General features: G+C 37.3%; 1 protein-coding gene across 11 annotated transcripts; it reads right to left on the minus strand.

Annotated features, from left to right (window-relative positions):
• On the minus strand, positions 1-27,009 carry CDC7 (cell division cycle 7). 11 transcript variants are annotated; one of them, XM_063799674.1, is made up of 13 exons: positions 24,768-24,828; positions 24,428-24,677; positions 23,885-24,063; positions 17,799-17,882; positions 17,339-17,474; positions 14,046-14,139; positions 13,813-13,955; positions 12,451-12,700; positions 11,715-11,810; positions 10,760-10,938; positions 9,881-9,963; positions 5,478-5,627; positions 1-1,727 (listed from the first exon to the last, which is right to left on the minus strand). In XM_063799674.1, exons 3-13 carry the CDS (start codon positions 23,997-23,999, stop codon positions 1,333-1,335), a joined length of 1,725 nt encoding a protein of 574 aa, XP_063655744.1. In that variant the 5' UTR covers positions 24,000-24,063; positions 24,428-24,677; positions 24,768-24,828; the 3' UTR covers positions 1-1,332. The 11 variants fall into 11 exon arrangements, with proteins under 11 accessions (XP_063655744.1, XP_063655745.1, XP_063655731.1 ...); XM_063799675.1 differs by lacking the exons at positions 24,428-24,677; positions 24,768-24,828 and adding an exon at positions 26,673-27,009; XM_063799661.1 differs by lacking the exons at positions 24,428-24,677; positions 24,768-24,828 and adding an exon at positions 24,839-25,017.

A 27,009-nucleotide genomic window follows, 5' to 3' on the forward strand; every position in this document is an offset into this window, starting at 1 on the left:
AAAAATATAAAAGGATAACTTTATTGAATATACAAATTCAAGAGCATTCAATTTTTTTTTAAGATTATGGCATAAGACAGATCAATGGTAATGGTTTATATATCCTATACTTACCAAACAGATTAGGTAGATATACTGACCTATCAATGCTCAAAATAACAAAATGAATACATGTCCCTAAACTATTTCTGTATTCTATGACTACTAAATGGGAAATCTGTCAGCTGACCACCCACCAGACTTTTTCCCATAGGAAGTTTGATATGCTGTCATTGATATATATCATTTCTGAATATAAACCTCTATCTTGGGTCCTTTTCTCTTTGCCTACTTCATTATCTGTCTTCCCAACCCACCTAAGACTTAGTCAAAACAGGATACAGAGATCTGGATGGCTCTACGCAGAGGAAAAATCTCCAATAATACCGTCAATTCTGTATTCACTTTTCCTTTCAGCAGCTACCTAATTATATCTAAGATGGTGTGAAAAAATATACAACTCAAAAAAGAAAAGCATTTGGACTATCAATCTTCACCTTGGTCCTGCAGCTTCCCTTTATCAACCAGTGTATGTATTATTTTAAATTCCCAACTGTAAACACGTGCAATATTTAATAAAACATCCAGAAACTTTGTGGTCAGCACCATGTAATTTCCGAGGAGAATGTTTTAGGTAGGGGCAGAGAAGGAAGAAAATCGAGAAGCCAGTAAGAAAAAAATGGCAATTCACACCAGAATGCTTTCATGAAGTGTTTTTTAAAAATGGAAGAATTCAATTTTAAGTGATACTTTGCCCCATGACCAACATTTCCTCATTGTTTTAGTGTTCATAAAAGGCCTAATATGTACCTCTAGAAAAGGAAATTATCTTCTTTACTTACAAAATTGTTAAGAGCACCAGCACCAGCACCAGGTTGAGTTTCCCCAAACTATACCTAGCTCATAACTCTAAAAGAATCTACAAATTAAGTCTTTTGATTCATTTAATCCTCATCACATGTTAATTTTAATTAATTAAAACTAAAACTGCTCCTTTTTCTGTATATGTCAGTGAAAGGTAATTAGGGAAGCTAAAAATCTGACCTAATAGGAACCCACCTAAAATCTACTTAGGTAGGTTTAACTCAAAGAAGATCATGTTGTTAGTCCCAAGAACTATCCCAGGCATTTTAAGTATTCTTAATCTATATTTTAGAATGTGCCACCAAACACTAAAATGTTAAAATAAATTATTAATCCTGCTCTGGTCTCTAAACAAGAACTTGTGGCTATTACAAAGTATTCTTTTTTTATTCTACCTCATAACAGTAAACATTAAATGAAGATCCATTATCACAAGCTCATATCTTTAAAAAATGGATGCAACAAAGCTTCTTCTGCTGTTATTCTTGAAGCTGGATTTAGATCTAGAAGTTTATCAAGCAGGTCATAAGCTTCATCAGGTACCTCATTCCAGCCTTCTAAATTGGTATTATACTCATCAAAACAATGCTCACAGCTATTACTATCCCCCTTTTTAAATGAATTCCCTGAGTATTGTCCTGGAGGTGTTTGAACGAGGCAAGAAGCTTTATGGTCAGTCTTCTCTGAAATAGCTGGTTGATGAGAAGCATGCCCTTGTATATCACTTGTTAACTTGGGAGTGCTAGAATCCATACCCCTGAGTCTCTCACAGAGTTTTCTCAAGTCTTGTGCTGGAACTTCTTTGCTACATAATATTGATTTCCCTAAAAGCAAAAGAAGAAAAAACAACAACAACAGAAAAAAACATTTTATTATTTGAATGTATCAGAAGCCTCTCTCATGAGAAACATGAAAGTTCAAACATATGCTTTATAGACACGGACACACACACACACACACACACACACAGTATGAGATAGAGCACCACATGCTATATTTAAGTTGTATTTGAATTGCATAGTGGGAGATAGTAAGTACAAAGCAGTGACTTACTAAGATATGCCAGGCACTCACTTGACTCTGCCAATTCCTCAAGCTTCGTCTTACCCTTCTATAATCTTTAACTAGCTGCAGCTCCCACGCCCCCACTCTACTTCCTTTCCATGCTTCTATGTCTGACTACATGACTCCTGTCTTTGCCTAGGATGCCCTGCACCCCTTGTGTGCCCAGGACACTCTCACTGACATCACCACTCAGATCAAGAATCACCTCTGAGGCTTGACACCCTCAGAGAGAACTGATCAATTTCAGTTTCTACTGTATCTTGAGAGTTCTACTATTACTTTTGCTATCCTATATATGTCTGTCCCACCTAGTAGACTGTGAGCTCTTTGAAGGCAGGAACTGTCTTATTTATCTTTGAACCCCCCAAACCCAGCCTATGCCTGGTACAGATTAGGTAGTCAGTTAATGTCTGTTGGACTAGACAAAAAGGCATTATTCTTTTCAACAACTGTTCAAATGACACATACATCCTTAGAGATGCTGTTCTTGACCAACCTATCCTAAATGAGCCTCTTCCCTCCCCTTTTCCTTTTATCTCAGTACCACTCATTTCTCATAGTATTTATTTATGTTCTCTCCCTCACTAGAATTTAAGCTCTGTGAAAGCAGAGACTCGCAATAGTACTTGGCACACATAAAGCCCCAATAAATGTTTCTGAATGAACAAATAAACAAACTAGATCTGTTTTTAAAAATATAAATGTATTTGAAATAACTTCCTGATGGGTTTATTATCAGATGTGCAAAAAAAAGTTAATCACACAAATGGCAATCATGTATTATTTTTGCCTTACATTTCCTTATTAAACAGAAATGTACTAAATGTACGAAACAACAAGTACCACAACATTTAGATGCCTTTCTGAGAATGCAGATTGTCAACAGTCATTAATCTGACTGTGGATGATAAAAAGTTACCTTTACATATTCTGAACTAACTACTGGACTGGTGTACTAAGCCAGGGAAAAAAATGGGGGAGGGAAAGGGAGGAAACAAATAATTACTAAAGACCAAATTCTTTGAGAGTACAATATGCCAATGCTTTTTTACTTTTAAACTGATTCTATCATTCCTATTCTCTCTAGAAAATTATAGCCAGGGGGGAATACTCATATAGTTTTATTCCTTTATTAGCTTGTTCTGAAGTCATAAAATAACTAATAGTATATGTTATAGCATGTCCCCAAGTTATACAATATGCTTTTTTTTATATGACCAAAAAGAGGGTTCATTTACAATATTCAGGAAAAATAACTTCAAGTAACACTATCAGTCAACATATTTTATTACAGACTACTATGTGTCAGGAATTTGTTTCAGCTCAAGACTTTTCTTTTTAATTTATTCAACACAATTCACTGAGTACTTAATGACAACCCACAATGGAGCCAGGTTTAAGGGTTGAGGACAGATAAGAGAAGTAAAGGTGCTCTCACTGCTAATCTCAGCCAAGTCATTCCTTTAGGTTACAAAGGGGAACGCAGTTGTGTTTGTTGAAATTTTGAGGCTTTTATACTCAGTCCAAAGTTATAGTAAGATCAAGACTAAAATAACTACAGATGTCATACTAATACAACTGAGACAAGTCCTATGGCATTATTTTTATTATTTGTTTTTTTGAGACAGAGTCTTGCTCTGTCGTCAGGCTGGAGTGCAGTGGTGCAATCTTGGCTCACTGCAACCTCCATCTCCCAGGTTCAACTGGTTCTCCTGCCTCAGCCTCCCGAGTAGCTGGGACTACAAGTGCATGCTACCATGCCCAACTAATTTTTGTGTTTTTAATAGAGATGGGGTTTCACCACGTTGGCCAGGATGGTCTCGGTCTCCTGACCTCATGATCTGCCCACCTAAGCCTCTCAAAGTGCTGGGATTACAGGTGTGAGCCACCACGGCTGGCCCTATTTTTTTTTAATATGAGAAGTATTACAATGATAAATCTCTAAAAGCTCTTGCTTGCTATCATGGCACTTGATCTAGAGTATTTTTGTGTCAGATGTTGTATTTCCATTGTTGGCCCTGATTATAACTTGGATTACCAATGGGGGAGATTCAAGCTCTTCAATAAAATATGTTGGTGTTGGCTGATAAACTTCATGTTCATAAACCTCTCACGAAGTTATTCAATAGTAGATGAAAGTTTTCTCAGTTGAGAATAAACATACTTGTTATATTATTATGTAAGAATGCCATTTCTAAGATATCAATCTTGCTTTCCACTCATGGTCACTTTTTTTCCCTTGTATGTATTATTTCATCCTATTATCTTCAAATAAAATTTTCTTACAATAAGTACAAGATAGTTACAAATCGTGGACTGACTTTACTGTAGAAACATATTTTGGCAAGCCTCTATTAAGATGAGGCTTTCTTCACAACCACCACTAAGTTCTTCTTGTAGATTAGACTATAGCACTAGTGCATAAGCAAGGGCAGTAATTTTTGCAGTGGTTCTTAAACACCCATAGTTTCTTAGTCAGAATCACTTGTTTTTTCAAACTAACAAGGCTGGAGCCTTCCTAAGTATCTTGTTTTTCTGAATCATATTTTCCAAGAATAGGCTGAGTGGGCAGGCATATGTATTTCTTAAAGATTCTCAGATAATTCTGACATGCAACTCTGGTTAAGACCCACTGATCCTGCGGTTGAGCACAAGACAGCCCAGCTACTCTTGAGGTAGGCTGGCTGAAACTTTGTCTCCTGGGGTGTTCTGTATTGTATGGTAGTAAGCTGAGTCAATCCCACTTATTCCTTGGCAAGTATTAACTATAACTGAGCTTGGAAAATAAACATTAAATGGGCACTTGAGTTCAGATTGTTGGCCAGAGCAAGGCTGAGATAATTCTTACGTGCCCTATGAAGTACACTGCACATCCCAGTCTTGAAGAACTTGCGTGGCTAAGGAGATGACATCCAAGTCCAATATATGCTTACAATAATATCCCATCAGTTAAGGCCTTCTATGCATTCTGCTTCTCTGCTACCGTAAACCTACACAACCTGACAACACACATTTCCATTCTCTTCCCTAGTCCTTATTACACTGTATTAATAATTAACTGTTTACTTGTTAGTATAGCCTAAGATCATTTAAGGCAAGGACACTCTAAGTACCAAGACATAGTGCATCTGATGTTTAAAATACAATAAAAAAGTAAAACATATTACAAAGTAAAACATGCCTTTAATAAAAGGTAAATTTATGTAATAAAAGTCAAACCATAACTAAAAGGAGTTAAGATTTTACTCCTTATTCTTATAAAATTATAAAGGTAAACTTTAAATACTGCAACAGTGTATTACTTTGTGCTTAATAAGATTAAATGATTATATGTATAGAGAGGTGATAAATTTATTTTCAAGCAACTGAAGAATTTTCTACTTAATATTAGAGAACTTTATCAAGACTGAATGTTTATTTGTAAAGAAAATTTCACAATAATTTATTAAGTGATTTGTAGGAGATAATCAAAGGCATTTTGTTTTGTTCTATAATACAAAACTGCTTACCAAAAGTTTTAGCAGCTTGGATAGTTTCTCTGGATCCCCTAATTGTCATAATTTGGGCCAAAGCAGTTAAATCATCACTTGCTTTATAAAATGGATATCGTCCACTAAGCAAAGAAAGAAATATGACACCTGCAGACCACATGTCAATTGCTGCAACAGAAGACAAATTTTAAAAATAAATTTCAAATCTATAATTTTATCATCTAAATCAATAGTCCTCAACATTTATTATGCATTAGAATCACCTTGGGAGCCTTAAAAATTTCAGATGCCCAGACCCAAAGATTTTGATTGAACAGTTCTGAAGTAGGGCTCAGGCATCAATGTTTTAAAAAAGTTCCTCAGGTGATTTTAATGTACAACCAGGACTGAGAATCCTCACTGCAAAATATGTTTTCTTTCTTGAGCAACGTGTTGGTAAATTTAAAAGGATATTTAATCACTAGGAAACACTAAGTAAACGCACATTTTATAGGATCAAAAGGAATCCAAAAATAGCTATGTGGGAAAAAATCTGAATGATCCTTGAGAATTACATACCATACTGGTCAAAGTGCTTTCATTTTAGTGAAAAGTAATGAACATTAGAAGCTCTTCTTCAGCTGACACTTGCGCCAACTACTGCTATAGAAACTTTTAAAAAATTACTTTTTTATTTTTTTGTGACTGTGAAGACTTTAATTTTTCTGAGTACACAGTAGGTGTATATATTGATGGGGTATATAAGATGTTTTGATACAGGCATGCAATGTGTAATAATCACATCCTGGAAAATAGGGTATCCATTCCCTCAAGCATTTATCCTTTGTGTTACGAACAATCCAATTATATTCTTTTCTTTTTTTCTTTTTGAGACAAGGTCTCCCTCTGTGGCCCAGACTAGAGGGCAGTGGCACAGTCTCAGCTCACTGCAATCTCTGCCTCCCAGGTTCAAGCAATTCTCACGCTTCAGCCTCTTGAGTAGCTGGGATTACAGGCATGTCACCATGCCCAGCTCTTTTTTTTTTTTTTTTTTGTATTTTTAGTAGAGACGAGGTTTTGCCACATTGGCCAGGCTGGTCTCAAGCTCCTGGGCTTAAGTGATCTGCCTGCCTCAGCCCCTCAAAGTACTCTTTTAGTTATTTTAAACTGCACAATTAAATTACTGACTATAATCCCCCTGCTGTGCTATCAAATACTAGGTCTTAATTCATTCTTTTTTTTTTTTTCGAGATGGGGTCTGGCTCTGTTACCCAGGCTAGAGTGTGGTAGTGTGATCTCGCTCACTGCAACCTCCGCCTCCCAGGCTCAAGTGATCCTCCCACCTCAGCCTCCTGAGTAGCTGGGACCATGGATGCACACTACCACATCCAGCTACTTTTTTGTATTTTTGGTAGAAATAGGGTTCTACCATGTTGCCCAAGCTGGTCTCGAGTGCCTGAGCTCAAGCAATCCACCTGACTTGGCCTCCCAAAGTGCTGGATAATTCATTCTTTATAACTATTTTTTGTACCCATCAGCTGTCCCCACATCCCCCACACCCTCCCACCACCCTTCTCAGCCTCTGGTAACCATCTTTCTGCTCTCTATGGGTTCAATTGTTTTAATTTTTAGATCCCACAAATTAGTGAGAACATGCAACTCTTGTCTTTCGGTGCCTGGCTTATTTCACTTGACATAATGATCTCCAGTTCCATCCATGTTGTTGCAAATGACAAGATCTTCTTTTTCGTGGCTGAATAGTACTTCCATTTGTGTGTAAGTACCACATTTTCTTTATCCATTCATCTGTTGATGGACATTTAGGTCGCTTTCAAATTTTGGCTATTATGAATAGTGCTTCAACAAACATGGGAGTGCAGATACCTCTTTGGTACATTGATTTCCTTTCTTTTGGGTATATACCCAGCAGTGGGATTGTTGGATCATGTAGTAGCTCTATTTTTAGTTTTTTGAGGAACGTCCAAATTGTTTTCCATAGTGGTTGTACTAATTTACATTCCCACTATAGAAACTTTAATCTTCTGAATTCTGGTAGTTAAAGATTACGACTAGCTGAACTTGATGTTAAAAAGCTCTTTTTTTTTTTTTTTCTTAAAGTTGACATCTCTCTTAATTGTTGACTTCCTAGTATCACCAGGTTATCTGCTCTCTGCTCTCTGTTCCTTGGGCTACTGTATCACCTTTTTTTTTTTTTTTTTTTTGAGACTGAGTCTCACTCTGTTGCTCAGGCTGGAGTGCAATGGTGCGATCTTGGCTCACTGTAACCTCTGCCTCCCGGGTTCAATTCTCCTGCCTCAGCCTCCCCAGTAGCTGGAACTACAGGTGTGTGCCACCATGCCCTGCTAATTTTTTGTACTTTTTAGTAGAGACGGGATTTCGCCATATTGGCCAGGCTGATCTCGAACTCCTGACCTAGCGATCTGCCTGCCTTGGCCTCCCAAAGTGCTGGTATTATAGGCATGAGCCACTGTGCCCGGCCCTACTTGCCTTTCTTAGCTCCTTTGCTACCTCTGCCTGCTCCTTCAATGTTTTCTCCAAGCCTTAAGTGCTGACAGATGTTCCTCAGAGTTTTAACTTCTCTCTCTGTATACTCTCCCTGATTGGTCCATCCACTTCATGGCTTCAACTGTCATTTATATAATGATGACATTCAACTGTATTTCTAGCCCAGCTCCTTCGCTGAGCATCAGACTTAACTTTGATTCTGCTGGAAATCTCTATTTGGATGTCCCACAAATACCTCAAACCAATTATACCCCAAACTAACCTTACCTTCCCCTATAAACCAGTTACTTCTCCTTTACTCTCCACCTTGGTTACTGGTACACATCCAAGTCTCCCAAGCTAGGAATCTGGTAAACATCCTGAATGCCTTTTTCCCTCACCATACCACACCCTAATTCTACATCCAATTATCCACCAAGCTCTGCCTTTCTAACCCTTCACTTTTCTTTTCATTCCTATTACCAATACCCTCATTCACATTTTCATCCTCTCACCCGGACAAATTCATGCCACCACTCTCCAAAAGCTAATCTGTTTGCACGCCTGCCAGAATGATCCATCTAGGATATACCATTGTCACTTCTTTCACTTAACTTTCCAATATCTACAGTATATAGTCCAAACTGTAACAACTGTGGTCTGACCTTGTCTACCTCATTCCAGGTTTATCTCTCACCATTCCTCAACTTGCATCTTAATATTCTAGCAAAATTGGACTTTTTTTTTGAGATGAAGTCTTGCTCTGTCGCCCAGGTTGGAGGGCAATGGTGCGATCTTGGCTCACTGCAACTTCCGCCTCCTGCGTTCAAGTGATTCTCTTGCCTCAGCCTCCTGAGTAGCTGGGATTACAGGTGCGCACCACCACACCCAGCTGATTTTTGTTTTTTTAGTAGAGATGGGGTTTCACCATGTTGGTCAGGCTGGTTTCAAACTCCTGATCTCAGGTGATCCGCCCATCTCAGCCTCCGAAAGTGCTGGGATTACAGGCATGAGCCACCGCGTCCGGCCAAAATGAAACTTTTTTAGTTTCCTGTATGCTGTTTCTTGAGTTCCTTGGCTCATGCCTCTATGCTAACTTCTCAGCCCAATTTACATTCTAAGAGGTCATTTCTTTCATGAATTGCCTTTCATAATCTCTTTGGGTTAGGATAGTTAGATACTCCTTAAATACCTTGAATAAGTTTTATTACCATACTCAACAAGTTATTTTATAATTATTTGATGGTGTCCTGACTAGAGTGTGAACAGATGGTCTCATTTATTTATTTATGTTATCATTAGCAAGCAAGAACAGACATTCAATGAATGAATACATTTCTCCAAAGCCCATAATCCAAGTGAATAGCAGGATTCATCTATTCATTCAAGATGTTTCCTGGATTCCAGCTCCATGGTAACTTTTTAGATTACGGAAGACATTTTTCTTTTTCAAAACCTTCTAACTGCTATTATATTGTTTATATAATAACAAAAATAATTTTAATCAAACACAAATATATCTACATCACAGGAAACTTCTGAGGTATTAAGCAAGCAAATAAAATGCTTTAAGTCTTTGGCTGGCAAAAACTATTAAACATAATTTTTTCCCCCACAAAGGTGATGTCAACAAAATTCCACAGATTACATTTTGCGTATTTATTTACAAGATGGTAAGATCATCTTGTAAATAAATACACAAAATGTAATCTATGGAATAAACTGTTTAAACAAAAAAAGAGAGGCAACATTAGGATTAAAAACTTTCATAAAGAATAGCATTAGCTCAAAAATAGGAATGCCACACTGCAAGAACTGCTTACATAATTAAAAGCAGAAGAACTCAAATGTTAGTTATAAATAGACAAAGATCATAAAATAAAATACGTCTGGAACAATCCATTTTAACTGGGTTCTGTATTTCCAGTACAACATACCTGTAGTTTGATCGGGGCACTTTGTCAAGACCTCTGGTGCTCTGAATCCTGGTGTACCTGCCCTAGGGGCAACCTGCTGACGCCTTATGATGAAATAAGATTTCTCTAGTTATGTTAAAGTTGAACTATGTAAGTCTAAAAAATAACATTCATCAATTTAGTTCACAGTAAATTTTGCCTTGATACCTATATAATAAGTGTTACTATAAAGTAAATGACAATCTAGTGTGATAAAAATCCTAGATTTTTCTTCTTCTGTTTTTTACCCCCTCTACTAGTTCCCCGGACTTACTCCAGAAAGGTTTAAAATAACCTCCAAGAATAAAAAGCAGTAGTGGATAATAAGAGCCATAATAGAAAAAATAGAACCCAATAGCAATTCACAGGTATAAAAATTCATTTGTTTGGAGTAATTGATCACAGATACACTTATATATTTGAGTTAATCAAGAAAGGCTTTATGAAAGCCAAGCCTTGAAGGAAAGGAAGAAATTTATGAGTCAAAGAGTTGGAGGTGGGAGTAAGAGAGGAGCTCTACTATTTGGTTCTGGTTACTCCACATAAGCGGGAATAAAAAGAGAAAACAGAAAAGACTACATCAGCAATCAAAATGTGTGATTCTAAGCTTCTAAAAGCCACCCCGTCCCACTTATTTGCATATAAGAGCAAATGTGTTTTCCAGAGTGTATCCATATTAAATAAATAATATATGACAACTGTTATCATTTGCTCTTCAACATACTACTGCTCTGCATCAAGGCCCATTGTAGTTCACTGATCTGAATTGATCCCTTGCACTCACAAAATTATCCACCCAAGTCAATGCAATTTCTAATGGCAGCATGCTGGTGATTTTATAACACCATCAAAACACATTACCTTGAAAGGCAAATACTACAAACTTTATCTGTTGCATAGCAGTCACAGGTCAGGCTAGCTGGGCAAGAACTGGCAGTTTTCCTCATCACAGCACTATTCATAACTTTTGTAGAAATAGCCTTCTTTTTTGTTGCTAACTTTCTAGACAGTACATCCACAGTCTTTGACTGCTTCATGAGCTGTAAAAGAAAAGTCTCATTTTTCTATTTTCATGATATTAAACATGATGTCCTAAAATGCTAGTATGGCAAAAAGCAATAGCGGAAGCATAACTTTAAAAACTGCTGAATGGCTATTGGACTGTAAATAAACTGTTGTCTATTAAAATGTTTAAGGTCTTCTTGGGTTTTTCTGTAAAGTCACCTTATATTAAAATTTACTAATTAGTCCTAGCTTGGCCAATATTTGAGTTATACTTTATTAGAACTTTTCCTGATATATTACAGAAGTATAAAACAGTTATGTTCTAGTGTCTAACTCCATTTCAGAACTGTAAACTGCACAAGTACGTTGGCTAAAATCACAGTTTTAATTTGTTGCTCATGCTGTCTAGCTGTCACAAGATATCATAAGTCAATCTGAAATCATCTACATTGATGATGATTTTGTTAACTTTACAAACATCTTTACACTATCAACTATGTGTCAGAATAGTTAGCTAACTGTATGGAGCTCACACTCTAGCAATGACAGAAAGCCCTTAATGTTCTAAATGTTCCTCTAGAGAAAGAACAGTAATAGCTAACCAAAAATGAGAAAAAATTCCACCAGAAAAGTTCAGAAAAAAACTGGAGAAAACAAGTTTTGACTAAATGCTTAAAGCAGTAATACCTTCTGCCAAAGCCAAACTCTAGTTTTAAAAAATTTCTGATAATAAATGTTAATCTAGTTATTACCTAAATTCTCTTCAGTGTATGACTGACTGACCATTATGCTATTAAGCTACATTACTTACTTTCACTGCAGGGCTCTCATGTGAAATGGAGCTGTGTATATTGAAATTTCTTTCTCCAAAAACAGAGCGCTGGACAGAAAGGCCTACAGATCCCTCCTACAATACCAACAAAAACAAGGAAAATAAGGATTATATCTGTAACACTTTCTGCCAGCTGTACTCTGCCATAGTTTTGAAAGAGTTAAGTGAGATGAAACAAAAACAGCTGCATCCAAGTCATTCTCAGGCACCAAACCACTTCTGTGAAAGGAGAAAATAGTCTAGACAGAACTCAACACCCATACAATGTTATCATAGTCCACAAATATATATAACTAAAAAAAAATTCAAAAACCACCTGCATGGATGTTACATTTTGCTGTGCAGCTAAAATGGAGATAGACACTTCAGAATTCCTCCCCTATAACTAATGCTTTCTTTTAAAAAGGATAATTAATCTGAACTTTTTAACATACAGGGAAAATTTAATATTTTCCATTTTTGTCATAAAATATGATTTCATAATAGTTAATGACAGATGTTATAAACTGACAAAGTAAATTTTAGTTTTAAAATAGTAACCAAAATGATTCAGTACAAATCTTAGTGAAAATTTAATCAACTGAATACATATAACAAATGCAAAAAAAAGTTTTTTAAATTATAAGTACTATCCTAGTATTCTATCTCCCTCTGTTGGTTGAAGGAGTATATTTCTAAAACAGTGTCGGTACTTAAGAAATAAAAGAGAGAGAACCTTTCCGTCTTTTCCTTGTTTAATCTGAATTTGTGCATTTGTGTAGGGTCTTTTAACAGAAGCTTTTGTGGTGGACTGCTGATCCAGCTCCTTAGGTACTGGGCCGCTCAGTGGAATCTTGTTTCCTGTGATTATGTGGGATTTGTTTTGTGAACACCTTTCCTGCTGAGCTTCAGACTGGACAAATTTAAGAAGCTCTATTTTCGTATCATGGGTTCCTTGGGCCAAACCAAAGTCTACCAAGGCATACCTAAGAGACAAAATTAAGCATTTTTACTTATCTGTAGCAATTAAAGCTTAGTAACATTGTAATACTCTCAAACCATCCTCATAAAAACTGTAATTCTTTTGGGATCAATTAGGAATTTATAACATTCTGGAAAAAAGAAAAAAAAATAAGTTTTCCAGACAAAGTAAGAATTTAACAGCTAACCAGGATTGAAAATTAAGAGGTGTCCCACAATCAAATTTTCTTTTTCCAGTGGTCTGTGTTAATAAGGCAGAAGAGGAATACATAACATAAACACAGTCCGTTGTTCTCTGATGCTGGCAGAGATGGCATCATAGCAGATAATTTCTAGTTAAGAAAGCTTAAAAAAATTAAAATCATGGTTTTAAAATCTGATCCAATTAAAATTAAAAAGTCAGGCATATAAAAGCTCAAAAAAGAAGTTATAATATTATTATGTTTAATATGATCCATTATATAGAGGTATTTATGTTATTTTTAGCTTATAATTTCTCTATAATTATAATCAGCATTAAAAAGTATACATAAAAATAAAACTTTTGTGTTAAAACAGGAAATTGTCTATCATGTGGTCCAATCCCCTCACTTACTAGAAAAGAAAAATGAAGTCCAGAGATAAGAGACATGTCTAAGGTCAAAAATTATTAGACTCTAAGTCTGTTAGTTCATGCTATTTCCACTGAACCATGGTACATCTAATACAATTTTATCTTCTTCGTCACCAAATTTCCCTTTCCAATCACAAAGAAACTGAAACAGAAATAATCTGTGCATGGCTGTTGTAGTATGTTATATTATATCTAAGAGATATAGGTCAGAGGATACAAAGTAGCAGATATGTAGGATAAATAAATCTAGACGTAATGCACACTCTGAAGATTACAGGTAATAAAACTGTACTGTATATGAGATTCATACTAAATGAGTAAATTTTAGCTGCTCTTGCCATAAAAACAAAAATAAGATGGGTAACTGAGATAAATATTTGCTTCACAATAGTAACTTTTGTACTATCTATATATAACATCATGTTCAATACCTTAAATATAGACAATAAAATTGTTTTTTAAAAGAAATAGGATAAATATTTCCTAGTAACTCTTCATACTTACTTTTTCAGGTGCCTATTATATAAAAAATTGCTGGGCTTAACATCACGGTGAACAATACCAAACTGATGAATGCGTTTCAAAGCTTTGAACAGATTAAACATATATTCCCGTACTTCTTGAAAGGAAAGAGAATTCAGAATGTCCTAAAACAAAGTTACAAATGAAATGAGTTACAAATATTGTTTGAAATTAAATATTTAGCTAATAAAAATTCAAGAAATATTAAAACCTACCAAAAACGACTCATGCTCCAGATATGGCATAGCAATAACTACATGATCATTCTTCCTAAAGCAGTATTTAACTCCCATGACATTATCTTGCCCCCTAGTGGAAAAATGCACAAGGAACTTTTAGAAGAAAGGTCAGAGGGACTAAAACTTTATGCCTAATTTTAAAAACCGCAATTTTAGCAATGCATACATATTGCTAGAAAACTGACTTAAATCATCATCACGTAATATAAACACAAGTGACTTGTGTTCTTGTGTTAAAGTTTTCTTTTAAAACAAAAATGGCACCAGTTTTGAGGTTACTATAATAATTCAAACGAGGTAATTATAGTTGTGACTGGGGAAGCAGCAGAATGAGAAAAAAGGGAAAAGATTAATAAGACTTAGCAGATAAGATGGTAACAGTAATAAATAAATTAAGGTCACTAAACTAATACATCAATGAGCCAGGATTTGAACCCAGGCATTTTGCTCCAGATATATGCTCTTAATCACTGTGCTACACTGCTTCATAAAAGAGGAAAATAGGACAAAGGTGATTTCTATGATTTTGAGCCTGAGTAAGAAAACAATAGAGATACCAAAAAATGAGTAGAGAAGCCAGTAAAAGAAGCATCTAAAACCAGACCTCATCATTTTGATAGAGATATCTAGACAAGGGACTAAGCCTTAAGTGAGAAGACAAGTGAGAAGTCAGTGAGAGTACTTGCAGAGAAGTGATACCTACAGACATGAAAATTAATAGCGAGAAAAGAAAACTGAGCTTGGAAGAAGTCAAGTTAGAGAGCCAAATAAGAAAGGAATTTTGAAGGAAGAGTTATTAGCATGGAAGTCAAAGAGAATAACAACTGAGGGAAGGCTTTTAGTTAGGCAAAGAATAATTAACTGGTAATTTTTAAGACAGCAATTTAAGTGGAAAGGAAGAAACAAAACAGAAGGAAGGAAAATGTAACACAATGGAAGCTGAGCCTAAAGACAATTTGCCTGACTGCATTGTAAGATCAGATGAAGGCATTTTTAGCATGTACTTTTTTAAGCACAGAAAAAGAAAAAGTGGTAGAGGGAGACAGTTAAAAGTATAGAAGAAGGAATGATCATATTTAGGGTACAAGAATGTATGCAAGCATTCTTTATAGAGGCCATCTCATTTTCTTGTCTTCTATAATACACAGAAGGCTGAAACAAACAGGCTTATTCATTCATTCAGTATTTAGTGGGCACTGTTATTTGCTGTTAGGGATTATAGACATTAGTGATGCAACAGTGAATAAAATTTACAGAATTTCTGTCCTCATGGAGTTTACTATCTAGTGGACAATATAGATAACAACAAGGTAACTTATAATGACAGATTACAATAAGGGCTTTGAAAGAAATCTAAAGATGCTATGACAATAAAAAAAAAATAGGAGAATCTAATTTAATTCAGAGAAGACATCTTTCAAGCAGTGTCACTCTTTTTTTTTTTCTCAGAGGCAGGGTCTTGTTTTGTTGACCAGGCTGGACGGAGTGCAATGGAGTGATCGCAGGTCATTACAGCCTCAAACTCCTGGGCTCAAGTGATCCTCCTACCTCAGCCTCCCAAGTAGCTGGGACTACAGATGCGTGCCACCTTGCCTGGCTAATTTTTAGGTTTTTTGTAAAGATGGGTTCTTGCTAGGTTGCCCAGGCAGGTCTCAAACTCCTGGCCTCAAGCAATCCTCCCAAAGTGCTGGGATTACAAGCATGAACTACTGCGTCCAGTTTCACTCTTGCTCAGATCAGAAGATGAAGGGTCAGCAAGCAATGACTGGGAGAGGTCTTCCTGAATGGGGAAACAGTCTGGGCAGTGGCCCTGAGGTAAGAAAGCTCTTGAGACAAATTTGATAAACTAAAGAAATGGAGCACAGTGAGGGAGGTGGGAAGATAGGCATGAGAAGGTTGAATTTTTTTTTCAAAGTACATAGGGAAACCATTGAAAGATTTTAAGTGGTGGAACTAATGACCCAATTTAAGTTATATACATATATATTTTATATTTTAAAGATCATTCTGGCTGCTGTGTAAAGACAGAACTAAGGGGAGAAGGAAGAAGCAGGCTACAGTCATAGTCTAGGCTTCATCTGAGGTAGTGGCAGAGAAGATAGAAAGACATGGATGAACTTCTAGATATATTTTAGAGCCAAAATGGCTAGGACTTAGTGATTAATGTGGTTTAGGAGAGAAATAGAGAAAATGAGGATGATTTCTAGGTTTCTGGCCCAAACAAGTGTGTAGATGGGCCATTTGCAGAGATGGGTGGATAAGAACATTTGTTGTGGTGGTTTTTTTTTTTTTTTTGGTATGTTAAGGTTTAGTTTTGTCTTTTAGGTTTGAGATATTTATCAGGCACCAAGTGGAAATGTTAAATAGGCAGGTGGATATACACAAACCTGTAGTTAAGATAAAAGGTCTGAGATTAACTATATACTTTTGGGAATCATTACTTTAGATCATGTGGAAATGGAGGACACTAAGAATACAGAGAAACCTAAGAGCAAGCACGAGGAACTCCAATATTTAGGGGTCAGATAGAAGTGGAAGAGCTAGCAAAGACACTGAAAATGAAACGCCAAATGAGGGAAGAAGAAAACAAGGAGGGTGTGGCAGGACAGAAGTCAAGACAAGGGTTCACGTCAATTGTGTTAAATGATGCCTAGAGTAATGATTGACTCTATAGTTTCCAGTTTAGCATAGAGGAGAACAGCCGCAATAGGTATTTAGTGAAAGAGAGGTGTGGAATGAAAACAATGTATGCAGATAATTTTTGAGAAGTCTGGCTGTAAGGGGGAACAAAGAAATGATGGAGCAGGTGGAAGAAGGAGGGCAGTTTAGGAGGGTAAGATTCTAAATCATGTCCACATGTTGACAGAAATGACCTAGCAGAGAGAAACCATACCAGATGATTCTGTTATTCTAAATAAAATATTTGATGAGGTCGTCAATAGCTGGGGAAATGTGAAATGTGAGTTCCCTACATTTACAAAATAATGTAAACCATGAAAGCCAAGGTTTATGATTTGGCAGGAAGGTTACAAAAAGCAGTGATAAAAGACAGGAAATCAAGTCGAGCCTCAAGGGAAATCCAATCTAAAAGAATTACTATAAATTTAACTAACTATTGCAAGGTTAGAAGGGAAGTGCTAGCAAATTGCAAACACTTGACTGAAAAATGTATTTAATTCACATATAATCTCCTCATCCCTGCTAAATATCTACTTTAAAATCTTATAAATTATATACAAGTTCAATTAAAATATGTTTAAATTGCCTACCCAGCCACTGTTAGGCACTGAAGTTCAGCTGCAATTCTTATAGGATGACTTGTTGGAATCAAGTGTTTTAGAGCAATTTTCTCTTCAGGTCCTACTTGTAACTGTGCTGTGGCCAAATAAACAGAGCTGAAAGTGCCTGTAAAACAATTTATTAAATTTTTCAATATCTGGTTTTTAAAAATGTTAATGAAACAATTCTAAGATAGATTGTAAAAACTGTTCCAATGGCATAATAGATTAAAACAGGACTTCATTTTACAGGAAATATTTATTATTTATTCTTTCTTTAAGGTTGAAAAAGAAAACCTGTTACCATAATTAGTAATAAAACTATGGTCTTAATAGTCTAAAAAGTGGTATATTTTTCAATAAGAAATAGTAATGAAAACCAAGACTACAAAAGGAAAATAGAAGGGAAAAAAGACCTTGTAAAAATAGTAAAAGCATATCCCCAGATTACCTTCTCCAATTTTGTCCTTAATCTTAAACACATTACTAAGCTGTGGTACAGCTTCATAAAGCTTCTCAATATCTTTTTTAACACCTTTCAAGGAAACAAAAATTTAGAGTTTTAATCAATGACAGTATATTTTATAGTTTCTTAAAATTTAAAAAGCTCAATGAAATAAATTACAAAATATGAGTAATTAATTATACATAAAAGTTTTAATAACATTGTGATAAGATTAAAACCCATCAAGTTGCTATAACTCACACACACCTCTTGAACAGACAAAAATGACAGTCCCAGAATTAAATACACCAAATTTCTACTATACTGGAATTATATACTAAGAGATACATTGTTACTGTAGAGATTACAACATGAAAAAGCACCAAATTTTTAAAATAACTAAACAATTTGTGCTGTGATCACTAGATGGCATGACAAGGACACATTGCGATGTTCTTGAAAACTATTTCCCGTAAAGATACAAAATCTTAAAGGCTTGGTAAAATTTTATGTATTAAATATTCACACTATATTTTCAGAGAGAAGGCCTACTAAAGCTCTCAAGCATGTAAAAAAGTATTTTTAAAAATTTGTCCCAATTGCCAGTAGTATCCTCTATCCTTGACTGCAGATAAATTGCTACTTTTAAATAAGTATCAGTTCTTTATAAAAATGTACATAGTTAAAACAAGGGGAGGCAATAATACAAAACCCAGTAAACTACTGGATACAGAAGAGAACTAGATAAGTCTTCAGATTTTATTACAGTATCTAGGCTCTACTAGCCCTATATAGCATAAGTTTAAGACATTTTCAAAGCACCGGCACATGCATTATCTTTTGAGATCTTCCTAACAGTACTGTGAACTTGGCAGAGCAGGAATGATTATCCTGATTTTTCAGATAAGGAAACTCAATTCAGGGAGGTTAAATCATTTGCCCAATTTCACAGAGGTGTTGCTGATTATATATATTTTCTAATTTTCTTTCTTTTTTGAGATGGAGTCTCACTCTGTTGCCCAGGTTGGAGTGCAGTGATGTAATCTCCACTCACTGCAACCTCTGCCCCCTGGGTTCAAGAGATTCTCATGCCTCAACCTCATGGGCAGCTGGAATTACAGGCACGCACCACCACGCCCAGCTAATTTTTGTATTTTTAGTAGAGACAGGGTTTCACCACATTGGCCAGGCTGGTCTCGAACTCCTGACCTCAAGTGATCTGCCCACCTTGGCCTCCCAAAGTGCTGGGATTACAGGTGTGAGCCACCGCACCTGGCTAGAACTAATTCATTTAAATAAACGCTGTCTTAAAAAATGCTCAGCAATGGGTATGTAAAAAAAAACCAATAAATTTGATGCAGCCACTAAGAGCTTGGTCTAGTAAAGGAAACATGTTATCATTCTTAATACAAGGTGACACCTGTAATAAAAGAATGTATATACTACTAGGTTGGGGAGGATTTCTGAAGGTGATAGGAAGCCTTCAGTTGACAGCTAAGTTTTGTTCTGAAGCATTCACCAAGTAGTGAAAGTGGAAGAAAACATTTTAGGAAAAATTAACTATGTCTGTAAAGACAGGAACAAGAAAAAAAAAAAAAGGCTTGGATGATTAGGGTAGGGGGAGGGCTGAGAGACAATGAAATACAATGTGGCCTGGGGCGGTGGCTCAGGCCTGTAATCCCAGCACTTTAGGAGACTAAGGCAAGAAGACTGCTTGAGGCCAGGTGTTTGAGACCCTATCTCTTAAAAAAGCTAAAAAACAAACAAACAAACAAAAATTAGCTGGGCTTTGTAACAGGGGCCTGTAGTCTCAGCTACAGACACTGAGGCAGAAGGATACCTTGAGCCCAGGAGTTTGAGGTTACTAAACTATGATCGTGCCACTGTACTCCAGCCTGGGTGATGGAAGAGGGAGACCCTGTCTCAATAGTAATAACAACAATAATAATAATAGAAATAGAATGTGGCTGAGGAAGACAAGAGAGAATGCACATGAAAGCTATAGGAAGTTTTTAAGCAGAAAAATGACAAGTGGAGAACAGATGTGAAAGGGAGGAGAAACATTAAGGGTACTTCCACACCACTACTCACTTATTATGCATCTACTCCTCTTTACAAAAATCAAAATGTTTATTAAGGTTTCCTGTCACTTCAGAACAACTTCAACAATTTTAAACAACAGTAAAACTTCCTGGCAACCAAAGTGAATGCAAAATCCTCAAATTCTGAAGTGGGAAATGACAGCAGAAAGCAGAAAAGTGCATTCATGTCAAAAGCTGGAAAACAGTACTAAAGACAGACAAATGAAACAGACTTTGAGGACTGGAGGAGGAGCCCGAAAATCTGTAATATGCTAAAAATTATTTAAATGCCTCTATTTTATACATGAAGGTCTAGGCTTCTATTTTGACATTTTAAGTCACTTTTGTTTTCTGCTGCATAATATATCCAAGTTGGTTTTAATATACCAATAGTCTCCTTAACTACACTCCTTGCCAGCCTGGAGTCTATCTGTAACATAGTAGTCAGTCGGTTTGCAACATAGCAAACAGAGTTTAAACAGAGTATTCTGATAAAGCTAAGTCACCTTGTCACTATTTTGCTCAAAACCTCTAATGGTTTCACATCTCACTCCATTAGAAAGCCTCTTTACATCTCTCTTTGACTTCATTCCAATTACCTTCCCCATTCTAGCCACAATGACCTCCTTGCTATTCTTGAATGCTAGGCACACTCCCATCTCAGGGTCTTTGTACTTGCTGTTTCCTCTGTTTGGAATGCTCTTCCCCAAATAATCTGCACAGGTCACTCCTTCACCACCTTGAAGTCTTAGCTCAAATGTTACAGAAGGCTATGACCAACCATACTCACTAAAATTACAATCTCCTTCCCCAATACTTCCTAACTCCCCTTCCCTTTTACATTTTCTTAGTAACATTAATCACTTTTGAGCACAGTATTTACTTCTTTTGTTTACTCTCTGTCTATTGTCTAACTACCACGGTGTTAATTTCTGTTTTATGGTTTGATTTATCCCTAGCACCTAAAAAAGTACATGTATATAACAGACAATAAATATTCATCACATAAATGAAACGTTTTCAATGTCTTGTCATGGATTAAAACTGACACTCTAGGCATATAGTCATGGTTATTCTGGGGCTTCATGTACTCTCTGGTTTATACCTCCTGGAACTAGGGGATAATACATAATGTAAGCCCAAACTGGGACACTCTTCAGAGAAAAGGCAGCAGGAATAATAATTACATTGTGACAATAGCCGTAAGCCAGATCTGTCCCAGGCAAACAAAGATGGTACCCATAGCCCATTTTAGAAGCATGGGCTAAGGGTGTCATTGTAGCAAACAGAATGAAGCAAGCCTTCCTTCCAGTAGAGTTCACCAGTATGGAGGAGACTTTCAATATAGAGTTTATACATCATTCTTTCACTGAACAGATCTTTCTCACTTATTAAAACTTGGCATATAGTAGATACTTAAAAAAAAATAAAAGCTTACTGGCCAGGCATGGTGGCTCACACCTGTAATCCCAGTGCACTGGGAGGCCAAGATAGGAGGATCACTTGAGGCCAGGAGTTTGAGACCAGCCTGGGCAACATAGCAAGATCCTGTTTCTAAAAAAAATATTTAAAATTAGCTGAGTGTAGCGGCACACGCCTGTAATCCAAGCTACTCAGGAGGCTGAGGGGGTAGGATTGCTTGAGTGCAGGAGTTAAGGCTGCAGTGAGCTGTAATTGCGCCACTGCACTCCAGTGACAGTGGCGTGACAGAGAGACCATGTCTCAAAAAAAAAAAAAAAAAAAGCTTGCCAAAACAGTGAAAGAATAAACATTTGACCAATATTATGCCAGATGGTTTGTGCATTACAGCATTTTTCTTAATAGGAAAAAATAGAAACAATCTATAGGGTCAATAGTAAAAGGTGATTAAATATATTATAATATAATATGCAATGGTCCTTAAATCCAGTTGTAGAATATTTACTACATGAGCAATATTCAAGATATATATTTAAAAAAATGGAGATCAGAAATAAGATCCTATATTCTGGTTCTCTTTTCAAAAACAAAAACAAAACAAGATCCCAATTTAGTTTCTAAAAAATGTACCTATGTATGCCTAGGAAGGCTAAAGGAATATAACAAAATGTCAACAGTGGCAATATTTCAATAATGGGAAAAGACTTTATTTTGGCTTTCTTTACTTCAAAAATTTCAATAATCATGTTTATCAGAAAAATGTTATAAAAATCTGACAAATATCTCAAAATAAAGAGACATGCTATTCATCCATTACACTAAGTATTTTACTTTATATCCTTACATTAAATCATTCATTCAAATATTTTCAAGCATCTACTATGTGCTGGACACTGTTAAGCTCTGGGAATGCTAAGATATATAAAACATCCAATCAAAAATATAACTTCAATAAGGAGTAAAGTTGATGAGGTGCAGGCATATACCTGTCTCATGATCTAATTTGATTTACTTTCCCAATTAGATTACTAGACTGTTATGTGCCTGGACCTCATCAGCTTTGCTCCCTATTGAAGTTATGTTTATATAACTTTAGCTGTTATTAAGGATCATATTTAAAAAAGAACCATAAGTGTAAAGTTTTAGCACGTTTTATGATTTATCATATTATAATGTCCAATGTTCTGTTACATAAACGCTACAAAACTTTTGAAATCTGTAATAAAATTCACCCCATTCATTACTTCCCAGCAGATTTTCAGAATATTACAATAGTGGCATTCTCCTAAACATGATGCTAGAACCAATTCGGAGTCATCCATTCAGATACTCTGCTGAAGTCACAACATACTTCAGAAACCAGAGGAGATACTGCCGCCAAGGGGCTTACAGTGGAGACAAAATGCAGAGTCCTAAGCAATAGAAAAAGAATACTACAATGACTGTGTTACTGTGTTATGTGTCCAATGACTAGTAAGGGAAAGATGAACTAAAAAAACAGCTAACTGCTGGAAAAATGGAAAGGAAGAGGAACAGTATCCATGAAACTGGATGAAAGTGGCATTTTAAGATTATTCTAGCACCAACATACAAGATGAACTGAAGGATGGAAAAGTGCAAGCAGGCAGCATAGGTGAGAAACTGTTGTAAATCAGGAACAAAGTGTAAGGAAATGAATTAATGTGGTGGAAATGGGAATGGAAAGACACAATGCTATACTTACTAAAAAGAAATAAAGCTAGGTGACGATATGGGGAACAAATAAAAAGCATCAGCTGAAGATTAAAGTTTCAAGTTTAGGTAAGTGGGATAACTGACTTCCATCACAGCAGAAAGTATGTGATGTCATATTTTTCTAGGGTGGGGTTATAAAGAATATATGGACAAAAGGTCAAAATAAGTATCTTTTGGACAAGCACAGAATTCACTTAAGACAAAGATGGGAAAGATGATCTGGCTACCCTTTCAGAAAAAAAAAAATACAGTCAACTAGAATTCCTCTATTTAACAAATATTTATTATTAACAAATACCTACTATGTCCCAGGTCCTGTGCCAGAGCAGAAATGAAGGTACACATGCGAGTGTACAAGAGCAGGCACTGCTTGACCCTGTCTTATTCATCCTAAGGTCTGGTTTACGGTCAAAGAACATTTCATGCTGTACAGAGATATCGTGCTTTATTATTGCTACAAACATTTCATATTTTTTTGTCTGTGAGTTCTGCTTTTGAATACTTAAGTGATGATCTCCAGTGTCAATTTCTAAATTTAAGCTTAAGGCAATGTGGTGAGTAGAGATAAGAACACAGATACAAAAGAGACATTTAATTTGGGCATCATCAAATTTCTGCATTCTTAATTACCAATACTGAGACCATAGCAACTTCAACCGTAAAATAGGTTGTATTACAGTCTTCCAAATCGCAATTCAGTCCTACATTTAGATCATACGAAGCTCTGTTTTAACACTGTCCTATAGAAACATACAATTCACTTTAAGATTCAATCTTATTTTTTCAGAGGAATTGAAAACACAGAATTGTTGCCTGAAAAATCTTTATAACTGTACATCTTTGGATTTAAACACGTACCTGCAAGTTTAAAATTCTGCTCGTTTTTTTTTAAAGAGCCTTCAGCCTGAAACCGGTCACGCTGGGGAGAAAAAGCCATTGGCTCATCCATCTGAATCCCCAAAGACGCCTCCATCACAAGCCAATTGGGATGCAAAATGCCAGCTTAAGGGGTTACATCCACAGGGGGAGCAAAGCAGCTGTGAAAATTAGAACACTGGAGAAGTTTAGATCACTCGCTAAACCACGCACTAAAAACATGCTACTGCCCCCAAAGGGGCAAACATTTTCAAACGCACGATGTGTCCAAACCTCCACAGTAGGGCATACTGTGGCCTTGTCTAAGGAATTCCATGTGCTTTATTTTCACCTATCAGAAACACCGGCAGGGGGCTGCAGGGAGAATTTCCCGGCTTGGGCACCCGCGCAGCAGCAGGCGCAGTGGGAAACGGCGAGGCTGCGAGTCCGGCACAGCCAGCGGGACCGCGTGGGGGAGGGGCCGAGCGCCGGGGGCGGTTTGAAGTCAGGAAAAGAACTGAGGGAGAAAACCGTTTCGCCACTGACAGGAAGCGCCAGGAGGCTCGTCCAAGGCCCCAAGCAAGTTGACGGAGAACTGATACGACCCTGGCCACGAGTACTGGGCGGAGGAGGAGAAGGGTGAATGAATGGGAATCCGCCGGCCAGCGCTGGCCGCGAGCTCAGCCGGGAAGGACCGGCTTCCCTCGGGCCAGAGACCGAACCAGATGCTTAGTGCGCAGGCGCGCGACTTTCCCGCCGCGGGTCGGAGGGATCCGAAGGGGGGCGGGGAAAGGAACTGCAAGGCGAGAAAACCGAAGTCACGATCCAGAATTCGTTCCTAATCCCTCACAATCCCGCGCCATGGAACAAACCGTCGGAAACTCACGGTTTAAGGGAGTACGACTTCTGTGGCTCCCCAGATGCCTGGGTCGCCGTCTCCAAGAGCTCCCCACCTACCGAGTCGATCGGATGCGCCTGCGCAACACTTCCCGCCGCCGCTCTGGTTGCACATGCGCACACTAAAGCCCTCGACCCCGCGGATTCCGCTACTGGGCGTTTGCGCAAGAGGGTGGGGTTTCTTCCCGCCGCCTTGGCCAGCTAGAAGAGCGGTTACGGGAATGAAGCCCGTGGATGATCTTAAAAAACAGGGTGAACCATAAGGCTAAGGGCCCAGCATGATTTCCAGGAAAGAAGCTAGCTCAGAGAAGAAAAAACCTCAGGTGCTGACACATCCCTGTATACGTGGCCGCACAACACATTGGGCACTCCATGGATAAAAGGCACTTTCTTGACTCTGCTTTTATTTCCTTTTCGTTGAGTGCCCTACTTCCCCGTTAAAAACAAGCAGAAAATGTAATTGCTGATTGTTTGTGGCTGCGTTAGTAGAAATTAGCACAGTGGCAGGAAGGCAGTGTATACTATTTACCGAGCCCTTGGCTATGAGGTAGGTGGGTTTTTCTAGGGGCTGGAATCATAGTGAGCAAGATAAACACCATCCCTGTAGGAAGCTAAATTCCAATGAAGCGATGACAATAACGGATGAATAAATGAACAGTATTCTTTCCGGTATTGATTACTACTTGAGGGAAATAAAATGAAACGATGTGATACTGACCAGGAAGGTGGCATCTAGATGGTCAGGGAAGCCCTCTCAAAGAGACCTGGATGAGAAAGAGCTGGTAGGGAGAATGTTGTCCTGGCAAAGAAAGGTTAGGGCAAATGCAGAGAGAAAGAGGAACTTGGTATGTTGCAGGGGCAGGGCAGGAAAGGCCAGTGTGGGGGAAGCATAGTGAGTGAGCGGCAAGATAGTCCCAGATAGATGAGGGTGGAGAGTTAGGCAGAAGCCAGACCAGGGTCCTTGAAAGCCAGGGTAAGAAGTTTAGCGTTTGTTCTGAGTACAATTGGAAGCTATTTGAAAGTTTTAAAGCAAGGGAGTAATATGATCTATCTGTTATGAAGAGAATGGATTGTAGAGGGGCAAGTGTGGAAGCAGAGGAAATAGGATGCACTTTATCTTTAGGAGAAACATAATGGTAGTTTGGACCAGAACAATGGCGGAAGAAATAAAAGAAAGAACACAATGGGATTTGGTGATTGGCTATGGAAAATGAAGAAAAGGGCATCATCAACAGTGAATCTTAGGTTTTGGGCTAGCATATGTGTGGGTGGTAGTGCCACATAGAAGGGAAGTCTGTGAGGTAATGGTTTTTGATTGAGTGAGGTGGAAGGGAGTAAATCAAGAATTCTAGTGTGGATACTGAGAAAGAGAAAAGCGGACCTTGACATCCAGGAGATGGCCTGGTACTACCAGCTTGGTTTGCTGTTGCTTTGAGCTGGCCTGGCAATCACAGCTAAGCATTGGTATTCTTCTGTTGAACATAAACAATTTCACAGAACATCAGACAAGACAGAGTTGTGACCGTGATAGATCAAGACAAAAGTAAGATCACTCTATAATCATATGTGAACACAGACACAACATCAACATTGCCCAAGCCATAAAAATGATCAAATATCTCCTTATCCTGGCTAATATGAGTGCCTGCTGCTTCTTTACCAATTATAGTTTTCACCTCAGTCTAGTCTTCCCTCCTTCTACATAATACTTATTAAAATACCCAATTATAGAATTATCCTTGCTTCCTTACAGCTTCCAATCCAGGCCAAAGTCCCTCTTTCTTGAACCCTCCTGTAAATCTCCTAACACAAATTCAAATTCTATAACAAGTCCTTTTTAACACCCTCTTCCTAAGACATCCCATGGTTCCCCATGGTGTGCATTCTCACGTACTGAAACAAGCAATACATCCAAGTTGCTCAGCTATAGTTGTGTTCCTGGTGGTCATTATCTGGAGGTCGTTAACAATAATCAAGTCCAAGATATGCAAGTGATGATGTCAAAGAAACAGATGAATATATTGGTCTGGGGTATAGTTCAGGGTGAAGAAATAAACTTGGCAGTTATGAATTTATAGATGAAACCTAGTCTTGGACTATACGATATTATCTAAGCAAAGATCGTAGATGGAGAGTTGGGCTATGATAACTTCCAACATTTCATAGTTGAGCAGAGGAGGAGGAAGAACCAGCAAGAGACTGAGAAGTAGTAGTCTGTGAGGTAAGAAGGC

This window comes from Pan troglodytes, chromosome 1 (genome assembly GCF_028858775.2).
Source record: "Pan troglodytes isolate AG18354 chromosome 1, NHGRI_mPanTro3-v2.0_pri, whole genome shotgun sequence".
Classification (NCBI taxonomy): domain Eukaryota; kingdom Metazoa; phylum Chordata; class Mammalia; order Primates; family Hominidae; genus Pan; species Pan troglodytes.

Bases quoted from the DNA above. Each gene is read 5' to 3' on its own strand.
- CDC7 (XM_063799675.1), bottom strand. From the start codon at position 23,999: ATGGAGGCGTCTTTGGGGATTCAGATGGATGAGCCAATGGCTTTTTCT. The intron at 17,475-17,798 runs GTAATCTGGGGA...ATTGTTTTACAG, and splicing joins TAAGGACAAAATTGGAGAAG to GCACTTTCAGCTCTGTTTAT. The intron at 13,956-14,045 runs GTAGGTTTTAAT...ACTTTGTTTTAG, and splicing joins TGGAGCATGAGTCGTTTTTG to GACATTCTGAATTCTCTTTC.